The sequence below is a fragment of the Choloepus didactylus genome, chromosome 2 (assembly GCF_015220235.1).
Source record: "Choloepus didactylus isolate mChoDid1 chromosome 2, mChoDid1.pri, whole genome shotgun sequence".
In the NCBI taxonomy this organism is placed as follows: Eukaryota; Metazoa; Chordata; class Mammalia; order Pilosa; family Megalonychidae; genus Choloepus; species Choloepus didactylus.
In genome coordinates, this window is record NC_051308.1 from 197,529,483 (window position 1) to 197,551,825 (window position 22,343).

Sequence of the window (22,343 nt, forward strand, 5' to 3'; positions counted from 1 at the left end):
TGTTTGCAGCACTTCTAATCTTTGCCAGACACTGCTCTTGGCACTAGTGATTCCAAGGAACTTACCATGGTGGGAGATAGGCAAGTGAAAAAATAACTGTTCAATGTGATAAACGCTATGAGATAGAATGGAAAAGTATAGTGGAGAATAGAGGAAACAGGGACTTATTTGTGTTTGTATGTGTCAAAGGAGGGACTGGGAAGGTTTTCTAGGATCTTGAAGGCTGAGTGGGGGTTGACGAAGCAGCTGCATTGGGGAAGACTACCCATACTCAAAGGCATAAACGCATGAAAAGTTGGGGCACATTAGGGAAACTGTGAGTAGCTTGAGCAAAGCATAAGGGGTGTTCGTTATTATCATTTTGCTTCTTTCTTCCACTTTTTCTCCTTTGCCCAACTGGACTGTGCACTCCTTCAGGGAAGGGAAATGTCAAATCTCAATTTTTTCCTCTCACTATGACTAGTGTTGGTGTACAGTTGTAAGACTGAGCTGTCTTTCACTGAAGGTATTCAAGCAGAAGTTGCATGATTCTCAGGACCTGGGGAATCCCGCAGTGAGAGTGAGGTAGTTGGGCCTGTATGTAGCCCAGGGCAATCAGGCCCCAGTGTGGGCCTTTCTTTACTCTTCTGTAAGTAAGAAAGTTGACTAAATGATCTCTAAGTGTAGCTTGAAATAGACTGAATTTAGAATTTTGGAGACCAGACTAGTGGGTTGAAAGTAAGGAGACTTGGCCCCAAGAGCCAGCTCTGCTTTGACTAACTGTGTGACCTGCCCTTTCCCCTCTGGGTCTCAGTTTCACTATCTATAGGGCAGAAGCAGCACACTAAATCTCCAAGGTCTCTTTTAGCTCCAACCTTCTATGCCTTCCACACTGAATTCCATTGACCTTGTCCTGGCCTGTTGTCCTTGCTTGGGAAGATCTCACTTTACTCAATATTCTTCAGACACATTTTCAAACTCTATAGGTTTGGGGAGGGAGATTAGGGCCAGAAAGGGTATTTGAGTGAGGCAATGAATATTTATAACAGACGCTCCCACCAGAGGACACGTTAAGTCTTGCAGCATAACAAAACTGAATTACCATGAAATAAACTTTCTTAATTAAACCAATTAAATTTCTTCCCAGTATGTAATTTAGAAACTCTGATAAACCCTGGTTGAAAAGGTTTGTTTTAGCCTTAAGCTGGCTGAGAAAGCAGGAACATCTGGCTGGTGGTGGAAAGGCCTGTTTAGGCTCCAGGCCATGGGGGCAGCACCGTGGAGCTATCCTCGGTGCTGAAACAGCCACTGCCTCTTGGCCTCGGTAAAGGACACAGGCAGGCCTGGCCCAGTGGTGCTTAGATGTGCTATTTGAAGACAGTGTGTTCCACTCTGGGCATGGTATACTTTTCACTCTTCTCTGACAGCAGCCACTCAAAAGTTAACCATGTATTTCCCACCACAGGTCTCAGAGTTTGAAAAGCATGCTGAGAATTTTTTCTTGCTTATGGACTCCTAGACTCTCAGAGCTGGGAGAAATGGGCTGATCCAACCTCCTCATTAAAAATATAAGGAAACTTGGCTTCAGAGAGTTGAAATGACTTGACCAAAGATAATACAACTTGTAAGTGACAGAACTGAGACTCAAGTCCAGGTGTCTGACTCTAAATTCAGTGCTCTTTTCACTAGGATGTCCTGTGGTCAGTGAAGCCTTTGAGGGTAGGGGCCATGTCTTGTTCACCTTTATTTTCATCTGGAACCTAGCCTAAACCCGGCAAGCTGTTTCTGAGCAAATGAATACCTACATGCTCTTTCCATTTCTCCTTATTCTTATAAATTCAGTAGCAACTATACCAGAATACCAATTACACTAACACCATCCTTTACATTTGTACAGTTATTACAGTTAACAAAGTCCTTTTTGTCTATTTAATTTGATTCTCATAATAATGTCAAAGGCAGGTTATATTAGCCCTATTTTATAGCAAAGAAAACTGGAAACTGAGGTTCGGGGGCCTAGCTAGTTGCCCATAGTCACACAGCAAGTCAATGGAGAACCTCGGAGTAGGGTCCAGTTCTCCTGATTCCTAGCCATGAACCAGGGATACGCTCACTACAGAGGGAGGCCAGAACGGAGAAGCTTCTTGCTCTTGACAAGCTCCATGATCCAGCTGTGGAAACAGGGCACAGGTGCCCAGCCAATAGGTAATGGAATGAGGTGGTATAGACAAGAGCTGATGAGTGGTACGAATACTGACTGCTTTGGCATTTCAGGAGAGGAAGTCGCTCCAAAGACCTGTGGGGGATTGAGAAATCTTCAGAGAGCAAGTAGAACCTGATCTAGCACTGGAGGGTGAATGTGATTTTGATAGGTAGAGGGAACACTATTCTCATGAAATCAAATACTTTTAATGCTGGAAGAACCAAAGAGATGATCACCTCCTACCCCTTCATTTTATATATGGGGAAGCGAAGTCTAGAGAATTGAGGGGATTTACCCACTATTATGAAGGCATTTATGGCAGGCTTTTGTGTGTAGACACTGGGTATGCAAGGACAGATGAGACTCTCCCTGCCCCCAGAGAGTTCTCAGGTTTTTAGAAGGAGAGGCCTGGAAACAAGTAGATTCATTTGAATGTTACAGAGGTAATGATAAAGTCACGTGTAGTCCCAGTGTAATTGCAAAGGAGGAGGTGTACATTTTATAGAGTAGCACTCTCAAAGATCAAAAGACTTCATTTAAACTGGTCAAGGTCAGCCAAGGTCAGGTACCAAAGCCTAAAAATCTTTCTCCCAACTTCCAAAATCACTGACTAGAAGGAGTTTCCATCCTTCTATCCTAGGAGCTGCTTAAGCCGGAACAATGGAGGGAATCAGACACAGAATCTGGAATCTGAAGGTTTGAGTTCCAGTTCTGACTCAGTCTCTTGCTATGTGGCATTGGGCTTGCTGTTTCCACTTCCAGGGGCATCAGTTTCATTATAAAATGGGGGGAGGCCAGTTAGTGCTTAATTTTTCAGGGTTGTGGGAATGGTCACTAATGTGAAATAACTTCAATTATAAACCGATAAAGAATTACACACATGCTTGTAAATTGCTATTATTCCTCCTGTAAAGAGCTTGGTGTGGAAGAAAAAGCCCCAGATTTTAGTTGAGTCACCTCTCTGGACCCCTACTTCCTGTCCATGTGATAGGATGATACCTGCTCTGTCTACCTTGCAGAAATGATATAAAGTGAAAATATGCAGGTTGGAGTAATGTGATAGGTGTGAACAAGCAAAAAGTATCACTGATTCCTGGATGAGGGTCACTGATTGAGCAAAAGGCAAACTGGGCATTGTTATTGTAGACTCACATTTATAACTTGAATTTATTTACAAAGAGCATTCACAATCATTTTCTCATCCAATTCCCTCAACAGCTTTGTGAGATAGGTTATCTTAGACTCATCTCACAGATAAAAAAAAATTGAGATTGAAAAAATTGAGGGAGTGGTGAGTTCTGCGACTAAATCTCAGAATCACCTCACCTCCTTCCTTTCTAGCCAATCCTTGATTTCCTAGTGCCCAGAAGTCCATCTGCATGCAAGTCAGTTTGGAAGACAGTCAAAGTCATGTTCTCTTGGACTTCCTCATCACCTTAGGGGTCAGTGCTAGCTTTCTTTCCTGTTTAGTACTGCGCTCTGGGGATGCTTAGTAAAATATCTTTCCTAGAGATGAGTTGGAGGTCTCACCTGCATGGAGTATGCCCCTTGAAAACTAATAAACTGAGACACCTGCATCTTCTTTGTTTAAAGGTTTCCAGGTGGGAGATTGGCACAGCTGGCACACTCCTTAGGCATGCTTTCAGCTGCTCAGGCTGTTTCAGCCAAGACATGCTCTCCTTTGTTCCTGATCTCAGTTGAGGACTGTCCTTCCCGTAATGCAGGCAGGAACCTAGGAATTGTTGTCCACTTCTCTGTTTAGTCCCCTCTTTTGCTAAAACCCTCTAAGGAGCTGGATCTAAGCCAATTCCCTGGGTGTGTTTATTCCCCATAAAGATTCTAAAGAGGAGAGAAGAGGAGAATCATTCTATCTTAGGGTGTGGGGATATAATTGAATTGTGTTTTGTTAGAAAGTTCACTACAAAGAATTTCTTCCACACTGTGGCCATGGAAATTTGGGAGACTGTTAAACTGGAGCCCCCAGTGGGGCCTGAATAGACAGAATCCAGGAAGTGGAGCTTGGCTAAATCTTTTCTCATCAGCGGCAGGATCTGGGTTTGAAGGATACAGATCCAATTAGGAGGGGAAAGGATTATCAGAACCAGAACTGGCTGAGGCACAGGAAACGCTAATGCGTGCCTCCCTGGGAGTGATTATCGGCAGGTGATTATCCTTCAAAAGGAAGCCCAGGAATTGCCTCTTTCAGGATGCTTTCCTGACCCCAGACTGAGTTGGGGGAGGTTCTTCTCTGGGCTCACAGAGCCCTGGACTTCTCTCTGTTCTGTCCTGATCGTGTGTTGCTATTGTCTGTGTTAGTGACTGTCTTCGCCTAATAGCTTGTGAGCTTCCCCAAGGGCTGGTTGGTTCATCTTTGTATCCAGCTCTTAGCACAGAGCTTGGCACACAGTTAGGTTTAGCATTGTTAAAACTGGAAACAATTCATAGATATTATTTAAATTCTTTTAGGGAAAATGTGTTGTGCTCCTGTGTATCTGTTTAATAGACATAACATGGTTAAGGGGTATCTATGGAGGTGAGTTTAGTGAGCACTTCAGAATCCCTCGCCCTCCCCTTCTGCCTGCCTCAACCCAGGCCATGCGATTCTCGTTAATTCTGCATGCTAACAGCATTGTCATCTAAATAAATTATTATTATTTTCAATTAGGGAGTCCAAGCCCTCTGAGACCCAAGTTGACCCAGACACCATGCAGTCCCTGTGGCCCCAAGAGGTCATAGAGGTAGCTGTAGCTCTGCCCTTTAGACCAGCTGAACCCCCCTCACCCCCAGATAAGAGGGACTTTCCAGAACCTGAAATTGTAAGACCTAATTGTCCCATACCTCCACTGCCTGATTATGATATGAGGAATATAGCTCTGGTCTGGGAGTCAGGAGCCTTAGGATCTGGTCCCAAATTCATCCCTTGCCTGTTAGACCAGGGCTTCTCAAACTGGAACGTGAACTGGGGAATCTTGGTAAAATGCAGATTTTGTTTCAGTAGGCCTGGGGTGGGACCCAGGATTCTGCATTTCTAGTGGGCTCCCAGGTGATGCCAATGCTGCTGATTCATGGACCACACTTTGAGAAGCAGAGAACTAAATCATGAGCTTTCCCCTTTGAGCCTCATTTTTTTTTTTTTTTTTTACCTTAAAATGAAGGGGCTAGGCTTGGTGATCTCTGAGGATCTGACCAGCTCTGATTTTCTGTGATTCCATAATAACAAATAATAACCATAGCTTTTGTGCCTCAGTGTTTATAGTATCTTTACTTATCTTTACTTTACTGGTTAGCCAAAATATAGAAACAACCCAAATGTCCATCCAGCTACTGCATGAATAAACAACTGGTGCTATGCTCATACAATAGAAAACTACTCACCAGTAAAAAGGAATGATCTACTGATCCGTGCAACATGATGAATCTCAAACGTGTTATGCTGAGTGAAAGAAACATTTATATGAAATTCTAGAAAAGGAAAACTGTAGGGACAAAAATTAGATCAGTGGTTGTTAGGGGCAATAATGAGGGCAGAGTATTTATTGAAAAGGGGCACAAGGGAAACTTTCAGTGTGATGGAAACATTCTACATCATGATTGTGGTGGTGGTTACATGACTGTATACATTTGTCAGAACTCACTGAATTGGTGAATTTTATGGTATATATGTTTTACATCAAGAAAGTTCATTAAAAAAAAACCATAGCTGCTGATTATTGAGTTCCTATGATGTGTCAGGCATTTGACAGAGATTGTTTCCATTCTTTGTAATAACCCTTCAAAATAGAATTATCTCCAGATAAGGAAACCTATGCTCAGTGAGAAATTGACAGCTTTTAAAGAACAGAGGTAGGATCTGAATCTACATTTGATGACCCCAGGATCTGGGCTACCTCTCTATGGATACGTTGGCTTCTCACATGCCTCTGCCCTTTCTTGCAGCCCAATGAGTTTTAAAAGGTATCCCAGGGTCATGCCAGACTCCTGGTCTATCAGGACTTTAATTCTAAAGGTGTTATTATGCATTACTTCATTGAGCATGGAGTTCACCCTGGTTAGAACACGCTCCTGGAGTGACATCAGTAGCCTGGTGGGTGTAATAAATCATCAATGCACACATTGTTTAATATCCCTTTTAATTATACTTTTAATTATAAAAGAGAAAGGTTATTCTGGGAGCACGCAGTGACTGGGGTAGTGGGAATAGTGGGCCCAGAGTGGGGAAGATAGAGCTTCTCTATTTAGGAGGCAGGGACAGCAGAATCCCACTGACTCTCTTCAATTTACCCTGGAAGGCTGGGAATATTATCTTTTCCATTTTGCTCATGGAGAACCTGAGGTTTATAGGAGTTGAGCAGCTGTCACACAGCTTGTTACTGCAAGAGGCCAGACTTTAATTCTATTCTTGTGGCTCTCAATCCCATGCTTTTTCCCTGCATCCCTCTGCCTTTTCCCTTTTCCAACAAGCAGGGAGAAGACAGCCCTGCTCTCAGTTTACAGAGATACAGTGGCTGGCTCATAAAAGAACACTGAAAAAACAGGCTATAATTCTGCAAACTCCATGGAATGAGTCAGAGTAAAAGGAATTCACAGGAGAAATGAGTGGGGGCAGGGGGCAGGAGCAGTCATGGAAGACTTCCTGGAGGAGATGAGGACTGGGTTAGGTTATCCATGGAGGATGAGTTCAGCTTTGGTCGGCAGGGGTAGAAGATTTGTATCTGTGTCTCCACCCTCAGCTACCCAAGAAGACCTTGATATGAACCACAGGAAGAAGATCTGAACTGTGGGGAGAAGACTTGAACCATGGGGAGAAGACTTGAATGTGGGGAAAAGACTTGTGCGTGGGGGAGAAGACTTGGGAAGTGCTAGGCTTGCACTTGGACAGTATGGCTGTGAAAACTCTCTGCTGTCCTTCCCAAACTGGTTCTGCTCAGAGGGCCTGCTTGGGAAGGGGAGAGAGCAGAGTAGAGGGCAGAACAAGGGTATCATCAAGGCCTTACAAATGGCTCTGCCTCTCTACCTCGGCTTGGACAGCCATCAGGTCTCTCCCCTGTCAGGCCAGGCCTCAGATCCTGTTGCTCCAGTGGCTCCAGAGGTGGCCTGGGAGCTGCTGCATCTTAATCACCCCCACCCCTAACTGTGACTCCCCCCCTACCCAGGACCAGGCCACTCTTGTGTGTACCCAGGAGGCCTGTTGGCTCCAGCAGCTGGTGCAGGGTTAATAATTGAGGCTCTCTCCTGAGCCTGGGGTCCATCAGGGACTAGTCCTGCCACCTGCTATTATTGTGCCCTGATCAATTAGTGGGGAAGAAATGAGATCAGAGAGAGAGCAGGTGTGGGCTAGGCTTTGTTTTCAGGGAGGGGCTGGACTGAGTTGGGGCTGGGATGGGGTGGTGATATTGAAAAGATAGTTCTCAGAGCCTTAGGCCACAGGCAGTAGAGAGAAGAGTAGACCACAACAAGCATGGGGCTTTTAGCAGGGAGGGGTTGGCCTCACTGCTGCCAAGAGATAAAAACAGCATTTGGAAAACGTTTGTGCTTCAGGCTGCACAGGGCACTGGGATGGGCCCATTAGCCACTTAATGTCCTGGATAATAACCCTCGGCTTCCGAGAATGTCAGCTGGAAATCCAGACTCTACCAACGATGTGGAAACAGGCCAGTGTCCTTGATCTCATGTTCCAAGCCCTCCCCATCTAGCCAACCCGCCTTGCCTGTTTCAACTACAACCTTCCTTTCGTGTTGCTCTACGCTCCAGCTCCCTGAGCATGCCCTAGGCTCTCTTATCTTCCTGCCTTTCCCTCCTCCAGCCCCACTCTGTTCCATCTCTGCTTGGTGAAATCCTCCTCATCCTTCATTCGTGTATCATATGCCGACTTCTTCATGAAGCCTTTCCTTGTAGCCCCTGTCAGAATTTACCTCTTGGTTCTGATTCTCAGGATGCTGATGACATTTTGCCTTATATTATGGGAATCTGCTTGTTCTCACCTTCTTTCCCTGCATGGGGGCTCTGGAACTGCAGAATGCCATGACTTGCCCAGTCCTTGACTTGACTTGGCCTTGACTGTGCTTTATTCTTACAGAAGGTCATGAATTGTCCAGTATGCTTTCTGGCACACAGTAGGTCCAAATCACTGTTTGTAACTCTAATACCCACCTGCACACATGCATTCTATACATCTTCCTAGATTACCCTGAATACCTCCTGAATGTACCACCTTCCTTCAACTGCCTATGCCTTTGCACTTACTGTTCCCTTTGGCTGAGGTGTCCTTCCCTACTTTTCTGTCTTGCAAGACCCAGCTCCACATTAGGTTAATCTGTGCTCTCTCTGTATCTTTTACACTTGTCTTTGATGGAGAGATTCACACGGTGCTGTGAATATGGCAGGCTTCTTACCCTCAATGGACTCACATCCTGGCAGGCAGACAAACAGCTCTAGTGTAGCCTCAAATCTAAGGCTGACTCTCAGGCTCCAGGCTTTGGTGTCAAAAAATTCAAATAGTATAAAAGGGTAGGTAATGAAAAGCTTCCCTTCTCCAAATTCAGAACCACTGCTGTAATGCACAACTCCAGGGGACATCATTCCTACTGTGGTCTTAGATATGTGGCTCCATGTGGGCTTGCCCAGTGCACAGGCTTTGCAACCACACCTGGCAGCCCTGCTCTAACCCTTCAACCCCAGTTCCATCCCCCAGAGGTAGCAACTATTAAATTTCTTATGTAGCCTTTTAGATATTCTTTACATATCAAGCATTTATGTCTGTATATCCTCTTTTGTTTTACACAAATGGGGATTATGCTATCATATTCTTTTGTATCTTGTTTTCTTCCTTAAATATATCTTGAAGATCAATGTATTTTATTTTTATTTTTCATTTTATTTTTATTAAGCACCATATAATACAGTGCATGCTATATAATATATACCACAGCATAAACTTTCAGCAGGGGTAGGTGCTTATAACTGACTTATTTTTTCTCATCCATCAGGAAAATGCTTCCTTGAGTCAGTCAATATTCTCCAAACCCTTTGAGACATAGTAACAATTCACCCCGGAGATCCACCTATCTCTTTCCATCAAACTCCACTGATATGAATAATGGGCAACCCTCTTTTCCTTGCCCCCATTAGTGAACTTGTGGATGTTCACAGTGGCCACTCCAGGGATGAGCAAACACACCCCCATGATGGCGAGTCCAGGGAGAATCTCTAACCACATCACGGTAGGGGTACCAAGGCCAAAAACCAACTCCTGCGCCACTGAAAATGACCCAGCTGCAGCTCCCTTCCTGGTAGGGTCCTTGAAGATCATTTTAGATCAGAACATCGGATCCACTCCCTTATTTTAAACAGCAGCACAATATTCATTATGTGTGTGCACCATAATTTAAATGCTTCTCTATTGGTGAACATTTACTTTATTTCCAGTTTTTCAGTATTTTAAACAACACTTCAGCAAACATCCTCATAGGTATGTTTTTGAACATTTATGGGTGAGTTTGTGGGACAAATTCCTAGAAGTTGAATTTCTGAGTCAAACAGAAGTTATATGTGTTTCTAATTTTGATGACATTACCAAATTTCCCTTCAAAGACTTAGCTAAGTCTTGCAGGATGAAGAAGAGCTAGGTAAGAAGTAGCATGAGCAGAGGCATGGGGGTTTAATAAAGCACAGCCTGTTTGGAGGAACTGAGTGGCTGGGGTGTAAAGCAAAAAGCATTGAATGGTGAGTGATGAAGCTAAACATTGAGGCAGTGGCCAAGTCCTTCTGGGTGTTGTGGGATGTTCTAAGTCACGGAGGTTGGTGAACTTTGGCTCACTGGTCAAATCTGCTCAGTCTGTTTTTGTTTTTTTTTGTAAATAAAGTTTTGTTGGATCACAGCCACACCCATTTGTTTACATATCACCTATGGCTGCTTTTGCTACAATGGCACAGTTGTATATCTGAGCAGAGTATTTCTAGTCGACAAAGCCTGGGATATTTACTATCTAGTTCATTACAGAAAAAGTTTGCTGGTCTAAGAAGTCAGACTAGCTTAAGATCACTGGCAAGGCATTGGAAGCTTTCAGGGAGAAGAAGGACATGGTCAGATTTGCATTTTGGAAAGATCACTCTGTTGCTATGTGGAGAGAGAACTGGGGGGGCTGAAAGACCAGGGAAGAGGCTGGTTCAGTGGCCCAGGTGAGAGATGATGAGGCCTGGAAGAAGGCAGAGGCAGTGGAAATGGAAGGAAGTGGTAGATTTGACAGCCACTTGAGAAGGCTTGGAGAGTGGCTAGGTATCTGAGACAGGAAGGCAAGGATGCTTGAAAAGATGCTGAGTTTGGGTGTTGACATGTGTTAACAGATGAGTCAGGCACCCCAAAGCCTCTGGCTCTGTTCTAGCTGCTGGTGCCAGTGCTCGGGGTCTCTAGTATCCTTTGATTCAAAAAACCAACCTCCTGTAACCCATAAGCTGGCATCAGCAAAAGGAGGGATGTCTTTTATGGCTGTGCTCCATTTTTATCTTCCTTTATAGCACTAATTCAGCTTTGATTTTATATCTAACCTTTCTCTCTGCTTTTCTGTCCACTTAAAAGTTCATTATCAGGAAGGCTCAAAGGGTCTATGAAGTAGTGGGGAACTTGAGTTCATGGGCCAGATCAGGTTGCTATTTTGGTTTCATCCAGCTCCGTAAAGGTAATCCATCCCCCATCACTTCTCACAAGGGAATACTTTCCTTCTTATTTGAGTAGGTGGGGCTAATCTTTTCACATCGGAATTTATGAAGGGTTAAGTACAAAGAGCAGGTGAAGAGCTGGGAAAAATGTTTCACTAGAATTTAAAAGGGTGGTAACAAGAGATCTTAAGGGTGCATCAGAATCAGTCTTTCCAGAAATCAGTGAGAGTGACACAGTCTCAGACGCAATGTGTATGAGTCATAAAGGATTATTTCCTAACAATACAAGATAGATAAAGGCAGAAAATAAAGAACACAGTTCAGAGAGGCCTGTGGTAGTAATGGCTTTGACTTTTAAAACAGAGCAGTCTGGGCCATCCTATGGAAATTTTAAGGCTGATGTGACCCACAATGAAGTAGAAAAGAGAGAAGAGAGAGAGGGTGGAGAGCAGAGGACAGTGTGAATGAAGAGACATTGATTACGAATGGGGATAGGGAAGAGGGAATTGAATAAGTTCCTGTGTGTAGTAGGTGCCAGTGAGCTATTTATTGTGCCAGCAACTCCACATTCATGACTCATTTTTGCCTCGCAATAGCTCTGGGAGTGGGCAATAGCATCACTTTCCACACGAGGAAACCGAGACTCAGGGAGGTTGAGCAGCTTGTGCAAAATCCCCCAGAGAATAAGTGGTTTAAGTTGGCCTTGAACCCAGGACTATCTGACTCCAAACTTTATGCTCTTTTTTCCACACTCTATAGGGGTTAGAGTGGGTAATGGGGAGACTAGGGCAGGGGGAAGAGAAGTTTGGGAAGGCAACAGGGTTGGAGGAGGCTCACAAAATCTGTGGTGCTGCCAAACCCAGCTGCTCACGCCTGAGCAGTCAGCTGATTTTTCATAAAATAAAAGAAGTCCCTGAATTGAGAAATATGTGTGTCTCTTAGATTGGATTGTGCAGTGAACAGTAGCCAGAGCGAGCAGTAATCCATCACGGCCTGGCGTCGGCGGGTGCTACCAGCCGGAGCCCTGGTGGAACTGTCGTGAAGGTGACCTTGGGGGGAAAGCCAGGGTCTAGCCTTCAGCTACCTCCTGGGAGTCTGGGCGTGGGGTAGGGGGGAGTAGGGTGACAAGTTCCCTCCTCCCTGCTGGTGAACTGTTTTCCTCCATTTTCCTTCCAGCTTTTTATATGCTGCACCATTACTGGGTGTGGCAGCAGCCAGCTGGGGCCCAGGAGCTGAGGATGGGTTTCTGCCTGGAGAGATGGGTTGAGCCAGCAAGACCCAAAATCTTGGACTGACAAAATCTTGGACTGAGACTTAGCTCATTGGTCCTTGTGAACCCAGAACAAACCATCCTCCCTTTTTGGCTGAGTGTTCTGATCTAATGTGGAGCCAATCAGCCAGGGATGGGCTCTGAAGGGAAGGCCCATGGTTAAGGATTCCAGTTCTGTAGTTAGTTAGACCCAAGTTCAAGTTCTATCTTGTCTGCCTATTATTTGTGTGACTTAAGTTACTTAACTTCTCTGAGCCTTAGTTTCTTCATTTTTGAAATGGGGATTCATAGTGTAGTTAGGAGGAATAAATATGATAATGTAGGTAAAGTCATTAGTTAAATGTCTGATGTAGTAAGTATCTTGATAAAATGGTACTTATAATTATTTCCTTTATTCTTCAGGTCACCCTGGCAGATGGGGATTATTCAGTCTATGTACAGTTGATGAAACTGAAAGCCCTTTTCCTAAACCCTATGGGTTTAGAAGAGACAGGGAACAAAAGTTTCATTCTCTGGAACCACTGCTAGCTTTGATATCGTATGATCTCCTGCAACATTGTTGGACTTTCTGATCTCCTGAATTCTGGGCTACCAAAAACTGAGCGCTCATCATGTGTCAGGTACTTCATTAAGCTCTTTGCAAATATTAGCATGTTAGGGCATCACTAGCTGCTGTAAGAAACAAATTCCTGAAATCATAATTGTTCCAATACTATAGAAGTCCAGAATGGGTGTTGCTGATTGATGGGACGCTCTTCTCCAAGTGGTGAGTCAGGGACCCAGGCTTCTTACATATTGTGGCCCTGTCAAGTTAAAACAGTGGCTCTAGAGGCATGGTCTCATCTACACCCAGTGGCAGAAGGGGAAAGAGCATGGCAGTTTTCATGGGACAGGTCAGGAAGTGGCATTCATCACTTCTGCTCACATTCCATTAGACAGAATTCATCCTATGGCCACTCCTAATAACAAGGGGGGCTGGAAATTATAGTCTAGCCATGTGCCCAGGAAGAACAGGTTTGGGTTTGGTGAAGAACCAGCGAGTCTCTTATCACTCATCACCCCATTTTACTCTTACAACTACAGAGAGAGAGAGAGAGAGAGAGAGAGAGAGAGAGAGAGAGAGAGAGAGAGAGAGAGAGAGAGAGAGAGATGCTGCTCCTTCTGTCTTAACCAGTACCTTGTCAGCCTTCCAATAACTACCTGGCCCTTTAACTCTGATGGTTTCAATTGATTCTCCTGTTCTCTCCTTCCCCCAGCCAAGATCTTTTGTTCTGATTATTCTCTATAAGGTGCCAGATATACACGTAAGAGTCAATTTGTCTATAAAATTAGTTTAAGGGTTTTCTGTAATATATCTTACAGTAGATGGTGAAGGTCATCTATAATAATAGACAACACTTACTGAGTGATGAAAATGTACCTGGAATTTTCCAAATATTTTACATGTATTAATTCACATAATCTTCACACCCATTCATGAGGTAACTTCTGTAAGGATCCCATTTTACAGATGAGAAAACTGAAGCATAGAGAGGTTAAATAACTTATCCAAGGTCACCCAAGGGTCAAGCCAGAATTGGAATCTAGCCAGTCTGGCTCTAGAATCTGTGCTGTGGACACTATTACTGAGCAGTACTGTGGGTAAGGCTCAGTGCTAAGTGCACCATATGGATTAACTACAAACCCATGAGGAGGAGATTATTCTCATTGTCCTCACTTTACATATGAGGAGATCATGGCTCAGAGGGGATAAGTGACCTGCCCAAGGTCACACAGCTAGTAAGTGACAGGTCTCAATGACACCAAAGCCTAAACTCTTAACTACTAAACTCTAAGGACAATAAGGAGATGGGGCCATAATTCTCTTTTCATAGAAAATGAAAAGGAACTTGGCTGGTGGAAGTAGAAGGACTTATTTTAAAGGAACAGATGAAAGGGTGGATGGTTAGTATATAATGTCAGGTGATTTGTATATATTTCAGGGAGGGAGCAAGCACTGAGGGAGGGGAAGGGTCCTCCAGTTTCCTGAATGAGACAAGGAATCCTGAATCCCTGTGAGTCCCATTTGCATTCTTGTACCTAGGAACCTGCCATGCAGAAAACTTGTGCACGCTAGTATCCGACAACTCCATGTTTAAATTCCAGCTTTGACCTTTACCCCATGTGATCTTCAGCAAGACCGAACCTCTCTGAGTCTCATTTTCTTATTTCTAAAATGGTGATAATAATGTGTTTGCGTTGTAGGGGCTTTTAAGAGAATTAGAGACTGGTGTGTAGAGTGCTCTCCACAGAGTGTGGCACAAGTAGGTTCTTAATAAATGGTTGCTATTGTTACTGTCCTAGGTGAGGAGTGGGATGGCTGGCTTGTTACCAAAGAGGCAGAAGATGGGCAGGTAGCAGAGGTGTCATCCTCAGGTGAGGCACAGAATGGTCCTCATCTCAAAGATGAGGAAACTGAGGCTAAGAGGGGAAGGGACTGACTGTCCCAAGGTCACACAGCCAATTAAGTGACAGCAGCAGCTCTGCTGGCTTAGAAATCTCCCCATGGCTCAGCCTCAAATAATCCTGGCCTTCTGACTCCATGCTTTGCAGCTTTTCTCACATGGATCGAATAATAATCCGGGGACCCCTAAGAAACCCACTGACCCACAGAGCTGCTTGTTGAAAGATAAATAGTGACTGAACCTTCTGCAGGGAGTTGGAACTACTTCTCCTTTTCTTTTTCAGAGTCTGGGGTGGGGGTGGGGGGTGTTTACAACAGCTGAATCAGAGAGACAGCCATGGTGCAGGAGCCTTGTGTTTCCCTCAATCCAGAAGTTGAATTATTCGTGTTGGGCAAGTCTGGCCTAATGGGGCTGACATCCTTCAGAGAGGTTGCAGCCCATTTATACCCCCTGGCTTTCCTCCTGGAATGAAGGAGGAAATGAAGTGCAATGTTCAGTCTCCAGGCCACCCACTGTGTTCAAGGTGGAGCTAGGCTTTGGTGCTACAAGAGGTAGGGCCTTCCTCAGGCTCTGGATGAGGCCTTTGACTCAACCTGGGGCTGTCCAGCAAGAGAGCAAAGTTTCAGGAAAACTTGGGGTCCTCTGTCTACCCTCCCCTAAGGCCACTTTACTTATGTCTGTTCTGATGCCCCAAAAGTCCTTCCCCCTATCTAGACTCATCCAGATCTTTCTCATTCTTTGGGACCCACCTCCCCCACTAACCCCCCAGAATACTCTGATTTCTCCTTTACTGTACCTAGCATTGCCCTTGACACAGAGAAGGTTCCATGAATGCTAGATGGATGGACAGTGAGTTGCATAATTGATCATGTTGTTGCATGGGTCCTGCTCACCTTCCTCCACTAATTAAAAAGACTTTAGAAGAGCCAGTGCCCTTGACAGCTGTGTGGAACTCTTCAACCATTCAGAACAGAGTGATTTCAATTCATTTACTCTTTCAACAAATATTGAGCATCTATTTTATGCTCATGCACTAAGGACACATAGAGGGGTAGAATTAGAAACTTTTAACAATCAGCTTGACCTTGGCACTGACCATTCAGGAGATCCCTGCTATGCTGGGCAATAACCCTTTACTTGCTGGATCATAGGTAGGCAGGGGATCATGGGGGAGGGGCCAGGACAGCTATATGCCAGTCACTCTAAAAATAATTTAATATTTTTACAACCAGCAGGGCTCTCTTTATACAGCCAAGCTATTAGACCTGGACACCCTGATGAAGGAGACCCAAGCCCTCGTCTTCCAAAAGTTCGCTGCCCAGTGGAGACCTAAGGGTCCTGACAGAAAGGTAAACAGGCAGTTGCCACCCAGTGAGAAAAGTGCTATGAAAGAACTGCATACAAAGCATGATGGGAGTTCAGAGAACAGGATTACCTGGGCTTGGAGGAATCAGGGGCTGTTAAGGAAGAAGGGGTATTTTAGCTCGGCCTTGGACATTTGGCAAGGTAGATGGGGAGGAAATAGCACTGCGGGCAGTGAGAACAGTAAGGGCAAAGGCCTGGAACTGGGAAGCTGCATGGAATGCTGAGGGAATGGGCTGGGTAAGGAAAGTGGGAGATGATGGAGGACAGACAGGCAGGGGCTGGACTGTGAAGGGTGAGCTAAGGAGCTTGGAGTTTTATTCAGTTGAGAAAAGCCAAAATTGTTGTTTTTTTTTTAAGATAGGTTGGTGGCATGGCTAGGCTTGGGGGTCTAGAAAATAGATTCTGGCTTTGGTGTGGAGGATGGATTGAAGAAGGTGAGATGGGGGCCAGGAGAGCCAGGCAGAGGCTGCTGCAGGACTCAGATGATGACGGCTGGGCCAGGGTATGGAGTAGTCAGCAAGACAGAGAGAGGGGGAAGAGCTCTGTCCCTCAGAGTAGGCTTTCACAGAGACCGGGCCTCACCTCCATCCTTCTCTACCAGACAAATACCCTAAGTTCCTTCCAGGTCTTGACTTCCAGTTCTTGAGCATTCTTGGTGACTTTGGAGGCCCTGCTCTCTGGAAAGAAATGGAAACCTTTCCCTCCAAGATGCCCAGGTCTGAGAATATGGTAAAGTGTAATCCCTCTTTGGGGACCTAGCTCTGAGATAGACACTAAAAGCTTCAGTTAAAAGCATGACGTTGTGTTGGGGAGATTTCAGGACACAGACTACAAGTTGGTGAGGGCTTGACAGTTCTCAGTTATCAAACACTACTGCATGCCTGGCACCAAGCTAGGCAATGGGGTTCCAGAGTGATATCAGGTGTAGGGAGACAGGTATGCAAACAGAAAATGACAACACAGGGTGATGATGGAGGTGAGGGGTCAGGGAAGCCTTCTTGTAGAACAGAGGAGATAGTTCTGAGCTGGGCCCTGAAGGGCCCCACTGAGGAGCCCTGCCCTGGCCCCAGGACCGCACTCTACCAGCCACTACCCTCCTGCAAGAGCCATGTCCAGCCATTACTCTGTCTCATTGCTGGTCTTCTCCTGTGAATAACACAGGCAGCAGCAATGATAGCCAACACTTAAATCATGCTTACCATGTGTTGAGTGCTTTATGTATAGTGACCCATCAAATCCTTACAATGACCCTATGAGGTAGGTGCAATCAATATTCCCATTTTATAGATAGGGAAACAGAAGCACAGAAGATTTACATAACTTGTCCAGGATCTCAGAGACAGGACTTGGTAGAACCATGATTCAAACTGAGGCATCGTAGCTCTAGGGGCTCTGTGGGCTTAACCACTACACCACATCCTGAACACAATCTAAATAGCACGGCTGGGCCCAGACCTTCTTGTGAAGAGCAGCAGGAAGTGCTGTCCCAGATGTCTGGAGGAGCTTTTCCTCCTGAGTGTATGAATTGTTTGGTTGTCCCTGCAGTCTCAGGCATCAGTCACCTTCTGACAAGCTCCTGTGAGCCCAGGAGCTGTGTGTTTCTGTTGGGGGGGGGGGGGAGGGTCACAGGAGGGCCCCAGTTATGGCAATCACGTGCTGTCCCCACAAAGCCAGTGTGAGCTCACATCTACAGGGGCTTCTAGGAGCCCAGCCCTGACCAGGTATTCCTGAAATTATAGGGTTCTTTGTTCCCAAAACCTGCCTCATACTTTCCCGTATCCATGTCCTCACAATGCCCCCTCTTTTCCTCTCAGAAAAGGTTTCATGGAGGTGGTGACATTTAAGTTGGATGGTGAAGGATGAGCACGAGTTTTTCATGCAGAAAGGGGCACAGACCTTCCAGGTAGAGGGAACCGCCTTAGCACAGGCATGGGGGTGTAAGACAGCACTCTATGTTTGGGGAATGGGGAGGGCCAAGGTCAGCGGTAAGGCAGGGAAAGTAGATTGGGGCTAGATCCTGAAGTCTTGTCCTTTAGTCAGTAGGCAATGGGTAGCCACTAAAGAATATGGAGCATTGAAGTTGCACGGACACATTAGTGTTTTAGAAATATCATGAAGGATGGTTTTATAAGGAGGGACTGTAACAGGGCAGCCTGGAGGGAGAGTGCAGCTGTGGTCCTCCTATGACAGTGGCTTGAAATTAAGGTGGTGACAGAAGAGAGGGCAGACAAGAAAAGCTTTTGAGGACTTGGGCTGTTGACTGAGGAGTGAGGGGGAAGGAGCTGATACTGACCCTCAGGTTCCTGGCTTGGGTGACTGGGGGCTGGAGCTAGAGGAGGAGGCATGCTTTTGGGTAGAAGGTGGTGTGGTTGGTTTTGAACTCTGACTCAGATGGGGCCCAGGAGGAGATATCTCCTGGGTGGTTGTTTCTATAGACGGGTTCAGAGGTGGATTCTTGCCCAGAAATAAAGATCTGAGCATTCTCAGAGGACAGAAGAAACTGAAGCCATGGGAGGGAGTGAATGGACCAAGGGAAAGTGTGTTGGTGACAGAAAGAACGGCGAAGGACTGGACCCCGAGGGAGGCCAGCAGTTCAGGGGTAGGCTGCAGAGAGGTAAGGTGTAATTCATTCAGTGAACAAATTGAGCAGCTCTACTGCCAGGCTCTGCTCATCATGCTATGAAGGTTGCAGAGAACAAGACAGAAAAACCCTGTTCCCATGGAGCTAATTCAAGTGGGGGAAGGCAGACAATAAAGAAAGAAATAAAAGTAAAACTTGTATATGACATGCTAAGTGTTATTGAGGCTAATTAAGGAAAGGGGGTAGAGAGGGCCAGGTAGGGGCTGCAAATGTAAATGGAGGAGGCCTCAGTGAGAAGGGGGCATTCAAGAAAAGACTGAAGATGAATCAGGTGGATATTTGGGGGGAAGAAGAAACAGCAAGTGCAAAGGCCCTGAGGCAGCATTGTGACTGGCATGTGAGGAATAGGTAGGAGGCCACATGGCTGTCACAAAAAAAGTAAGTATTCTTACGATACAATTATTATGTAGCTTTTGTTATCTATCCCTGCTCTGTATCACAGTGATACAGTTAGGCAAGCTCCCTAACTTCCTTGTGCCATAGGTTTCTCATCAGTAAATGGAAATAACAATGCCATCTACTTGTCAGGATTAAATGAATTGATACATATAAAGTATGTAGCACAATGCCTGGCAGTGAGTAGTATTTGCTGCTATCATTGTCGTCATCATCATCAGCAGCAGCATCATCGTCATCATCATTATCTCCTCCTCTCTAGACTGTAAGTCCTTTGAGTACATGGGCTGGGTGTGGTTCTTTCCTGCAGCCGAGGACCAGCCCAGGGACATTCACAGTCTGGGCTCGCTAAGGGGAGGTGGGGTGGGAGGACTGCTGGATATAGCAAATGAAAGAATAAATGGCAGGACAAGGAAGGCAGCCAGGTCCCTGCTTGCCCCCTTTCCCCAGTTCCCCAGGCTCCACAGAGATGGCCTGGGCTGGCCTGACCATGCAGCAGGCCCATCCTCAATGTTGCGCATGCAGAGCCTCCAGGCCTGACAATCTATTTGTTATTAGGGTAATAAATAAACAAGCTGCTTGTCAGCATGGGGACTGGCACGAGCCCCTTAGAAGATAAATGCTGCCTCTGAAATAGACAAATATTTACCATCCTCCAGACGAAGTTGTCAGCCCCGCTAAAGCCCTCCAGGGCTTAGAATTAAAGTGAACGTGGATTTTTTTTTTTTTTTTTTTTTTTTTTACCCTAATGGAAATCTATCAGCATACTTCTTTATAACAAAGAATGTGAAATTGCCTGTCCTTGAGCAAGTACTATGTGCCAGGACCTTCCTACATGCTCACCACAACCCTTTGGGGGTGGGGATTGTGATCACCATTTTATAGATGAGGAAACTGAGACTTGAATGAGTGATGTGACTTGCTAAAGGCCACACAGCTGGTGGTGGCTAGAGCTGCGTTTTGAACCTGAATTCCAGCTTGGGTCTGGGATGGAGCTTCCTGTAAGGCAGTGTATTGGAATCCTTAGCTCTGTGGGAGGGTTCGGGAATCAGAAGACAAGCTCCTCTCCCCTGAGGACCCTGGGATGACTTTTGCCTCTTGGAAAAGACCAGTGGTTCCCACGAGGGGTTGTGCAGCTGAGTGAGGTGGTCACAGGAGGAAGGAGGAAGTTGTTTGAGTTACAACACTGCTGTGTGTCAGAGTTTTAGAGATCCTTGTACAGTAGGAGACCAGGTCTGGCCCAGCCCTAATATATCAGCTTGTGCTGTGTGGGCAGGTGTCAAGTGATATGCTGCCCATTTTACACATCAGGAAACAAAGTCTTGGAAGGTGACTTGTCCAAGACCATATGACCGTGAAATGGCAGCCCCAGAGTTCCAAGGTGGAGCTTCTGCAGATTATGCACGTAGACTGAGTGGGGCACCTGCTAGACTGCCAAGGTTCAATCCTGGCTCTGTCAGTTATTAGCTGCACAACCTTGGGCAAGTTACTTAGACCTCTGTGTGTCTGTTTCCTTGACTGTAAAATAGGCATAATAATAACTTACCTTGTAGGGTTGTAAGGAAGATGAAAAAAGTATGTGTAAAGTACTTGGACTGTGCCTGACACATAGCAAACAAAAATATTCACAATTATTATTATCATTATTAAATTGTTTGTATGTTAATCATTCATTCAACAAAATTCATAAGTGCCTGAAGCAGATGGTGTCAGTGCCCATCCAGCCTTTACTATTTCTGAGCACAGGGGCCAAGCCAGAAATACCAGTGTATTAACACTCTCCCAGAGCAGCTGTCAGCCAATGAGTGACGGGAGTCAGTGTATAAATATCCCAGCTCCCTCATCCTTCAGATGACATGAATCTGAGACAGGAATTCTTCACTCGTTCTCAGAATTTGGTTCTGGTTACTCATGGTGTCAATTCGCTTAAAAAATGCACACTTTATTGGTGCAAGGATTGCACTTGAATCCTTGTTTTAGAGTCTGCTTCTGGGGAGACCCAAACTGAGACTGTCCCTAATGTGTATCAGATCCTATGCTTGGGACTGAGTAGGCAGATGAGATGGTTGAGGAGGGAATTCCTGGCAGAGGGAACAGCATCTGGAAAGGTACAGAAATATGAACAAGCAAACTATGCTTGGGAAGGGTGAGGAGAGCAAGATGGCTGAAGCAGAGGGGCTTCCTGCCTTACAGTTTGATTTTAAGTTCGGCATGATGTAGACAGGCTTATGGAAGATCCCTCTGATGGCCCAGAGGAAGATTCTGCTCAGATGGTAGTTCCAATTTAGATACTTGAGGAGCTCCTGGCAAAAAGTGGTGTGTCCATTGGCTTTTTTTTCCCAGAAGGTACCAAAGGTGTTTGTCAGCTTGAGGTTGGTTTTAATTAGTTGAACTTCATTAGAAAATACCAGCAATTGCTGACAAACCCTGTCGCAACACCTAGAAATTGTGAAGGCAGTTGGACATTCTCCTGACCTGGTGTGGGAGGGAGGCTCAGTTCAGTTATAGGAATGACCTCTGCTCCTCCAAGGGGCCGAGTAAGGACCTGGCCTCTTCCTCTCCATGAGCAAAGCTTTCCTTTCCTCCCATCCCCCTTCCAGAAAGCTCCCCCCACCAAAACAACAATAACAAAAAACTATTCCTGCTCTACACCTCTGAACTTCTTTTTGGGTGTTCATAGATCTTCCCTTTAAAGAAGCTCATTCTGGGCAAAGAGGTGGACCTGTAAACTGACAGTGACTATGTGGTGAGAAAGATGTCACAACAGAAGGACAAAGGAAGGGGCTAACCAAATTTAGGGGAAGAGTTCATGGAAAGCATCAAAGAGCAAATGAAGTCTAAGCAGGGTTTTGAAGGATGTAGAAGAGTTGGGTACTACTCTTCCTTGATCGGGTGTATGCCTATCTAAGAAGATGAGCATCAGACTCTGCCAAACCATGAGCTGCTTTTCCCCCCTAGCTCACACCCCTCCACAGTCATTTGCATTTGGTTCCCACACCCATTCTCAGCCACACCTTGAGTCTTGGGAAGGAGGAAGTAATTGAAAGCCTTAGCCTAGGACCAGTACCTTCTTACCTCCCTCCTTTGTTTTTGAGTTGGAGTTCTTCTTCCAACCCCATGAATCCTGGGGCTTCTTTAGTTTCTCCAGCAAGACCTGGTATTTCGACTCTCTCTTACCTCAAATGATGCTTCCACCTTAGTCCACCATCCTGGGTGGAGGCAGCTTCTATTTCCTCTTCTAGTTTGGGACTCTTACATGAGTCCCAAAATTCCCTTTATTATTTCTCCCAGGGTTCTTAGAGTCCCACTGTAGAAATACTCCTGTCATTGCAGAATTCCAAGGTGGATAAGCAGAGTAGGTTTCCTCAGTGACAACACCATGTTTCAAAT

The 22,343-nt window shown here is 45.4% G+C and overlaps 1 protein-coding gene across 1 annotated transcript; it reads right to left on the reverse strand.

The window, feature by feature from the left end:
- Positions 1 to 9,161: 9,161 nt before the first annotated feature.
- On the reverse strand, positions 9,162 to 9,398 carry LOC119519259 (NADH dehydrogenase [ubiquinone] 1 alpha subcomplex subunit 1-like). Its single transcript, XM_037816841.1, has one exon. The coding sequence runs from the start codon at positions 9,396 to 9,398 to the stop codon at positions 9,186 to 9,188; it is 213 nt and encodes a 70-aa protein (XP_037672769.1). The 3' UTR covers positions 9,162 to 9,185.
- Positions 9,399 to 22,343: the final 12,945 nt, after the last annotated feature.